This window comes from Porites lutea, chromosome 6 (assembly GCF_958299795.1).
Source record: "Porites lutea chromosome 6, jaPorLute2.1, whole genome shotgun sequence".
Taxonomy (NCBI): Eukaryota; Metazoa; Cnidaria; class Anthozoa; order Scleractinia; family Poritidae; genus Porites; species Porites lutea.
Window position 1 is genome coordinate 18820361 of NC_133206.1, and position 2293 is coordinate 18822653.

The 2293-nt window shown below is 41.7% G+C and overlaps 1 protein-coding gene across 1 annotated transcript; it reads left to right on the top strand.

The window, feature by feature from the left end:
- The first annotated feature begins 287 nt into the window (after positions 1-287).
- LOC140941978 (uncharacterized) lies at positions 288-1478 on the top strand. Its single transcript, XM_073390976.1, has 2 exons — positions 288-299; positions 661-1478. Exons 1-2 carry the CDS (start codon positions 288-290, stop codon positions 1366-1368), a joined length of 720 nt encoding a protein of 239 aa, XP_073247077.1. The 3' UTR covers positions 1369-1478.
- The last annotated feature ends 815 nt before the right edge of the window (positions 1479-2293 follow it).

The following is a 2293-nucleotide window of genomic DNA, read 5'->3' on the forward strand; positions in this document are numbered from 1 at the left end:
TTTCACTCTTCACTCGTTTTCTTCGACGGTTCTCAGAGTTCCCCTCAGTCAAATTTATATTCTTATACTTGACATAAGCAACAATTTTGCTGAGATGGCCTGGAACTCGCCAAAACGGGCCAACTTTAGTTTTGAGCGCAATGGACGTAAGGCTCAAATCATGAACCATGTTTGGTCTGGACCCAGGGAAATTCCATCTCCTTCATTTGTTAAGAGCGACACAACTAACTTAGGTAATATTTTCCATCGCTGTTGTTATAGAAATAAATTCGCTTAGCTTATTGACAATGACCTTATACGTTTCCATGGCTATCGTGTCGAAAACTCCATAACATGTATTCAACTTTACTTTGATAGAATCTGTTCTTTAATGTCCTCTTTGTAAACAGCAAATCCAAAGGTCGCAAAGCAACCAGTCGGTTAAGCTTTCCCACTATTTCCTATGACTGCAATTTTATAGTTTTGATTGGCGTGGGTTGGGCGGGGAGGGGGAGGGCAGATAAGAGGAGAAAAAAACGAAAGCCCTGGGTAAAGGGCGGGGGAGGGCAGATAAGAGGAGAAAAAAAGAAAAGCCATGGTTAAAGGGCGGGGAGAGGGAACCTTCATTTTCTCTTTCCAATCCCCCTTTTTGTCCTTCCTTCTACACGTCTTTCAACTCAGACTACCGTGTTTTTTGACTGTAAATATAATCTTTTTGTTATTTTAAAATCTGCAGTCACACCTGAAGAGTCAAAAAACTGCTTGAACGAAAACTCGAGAGGTCTCCTTAGAATATCAGCTACTGAGTTTGCACATTGTCGCCGCGGCATAACTAACCTTGGTTTCACTAACGAAGAGTGTGAATTCATAGCTTCGCGGCAGCGAGCTACGAACTATCTCTTCTACCTGTACAACGATAAAGGACAACCTGTGTCGAGAAAAGAGACGAGAAAAAGCTCAAGACATTTAAAATCAAGTCCGGAAAGCTCATGGCGTGTCAAAAGTGCTCCTGTAGAGACAGTTACAAAGGTTTTGATTGGCGATAAGCGCGTCTGTTCTTCAGCACTGACCAGAGAAAAGGCGAGAGTACGAAAAAAGGTTTCATTTCGCAGTGCAAGCTTTGCACAGCGGCTGAATCAGACAACCATGGATGAGTCTCTAGGTACAATAATTGTTCGAAGCTTGAATCAACATTTGTCGCCATCAGAGCGTTTGGAACGTTATCTGCTAAGTTTACAAAGGGAAGGCTATCTAACAAGTGCACGGAAAGATCGGCGGAAAAACTTTGACACGCAATTAGGCAGAGAACTGACACACAAAGGAGTTATGAGTTTGAGATCAAAGTTCCTACCTCACCCTCCTGTGTACTTGTTTCAAAAGGGACAATGAAACATTTTCTAATAAAAGCTCACTTTCGGGTAAACCAGCGACCCTGGAGATTTTTATATTACAGTACAGTGAAACCTGTATTAAGCGGACACCCTCTCTTAAGCGTACAGTAGCCGAAGGCCCAAAAGTTATTTCCCTTATTTACTTTAAATGAAACCTTTATTAAGAGGACGCGGACACCTAAAAAGTACCTAGAATAGTCATTTCTATTGTTACCAACCTGTATTAAACGGATACTTGCAACATGCCAGACACCGGAAATGCGAAAGATTGCCTCGAATTTCCACCCACAACTTTTTCGGTTTTTACAATAAAAAAACGTGACTTGACGAACTTATTTGATTGGTTTCACTCCCCGGGGGGGCGGGGGGGGGGGGTACTGCCAAATATGGGCTATATAGGTATGTGCCGCTGTGAAGGGTATGGTTTTCAGGCAGTTTACTCTAGGATAGGGTATATAAATCAGAGTGTTTGGGTCTAGAATAGGGTATCATTTTTCAGGAAAATGATCAGTTGGTTGAAGATTTTATCTAGACAAGGGAAACAGCTACTCTAGGATAGGGGGGATTTGGGGAGTTTACTCTAGTATAGGGTAGCAAAATTCAGCTGAACTAGCTCTGGTATAGGTTAAGGGTTCCAGGGTCCCAGCGGCACATCCCCACCCAGAAATTCCTAAAGTACCCCCCCGGAGTTTCACTGTACAGTATTGTTTTCTATTTCGTTTTGTTTGTATAGAGCTTGTTTCACTCATCTGATTTCTTCAAATTTGAGTTGCAATCTATGTTTATGATCAATTGGTCCACTTTGAAAAAGAAATTAATGCAAACGTATATCGTCAAAGTCTGGGGTATTCTTAACGTTTCCACTGTTCATTTGAATGGCATTTGACACCTCATATGACGTTATCTATCGAAACCTGTATTAG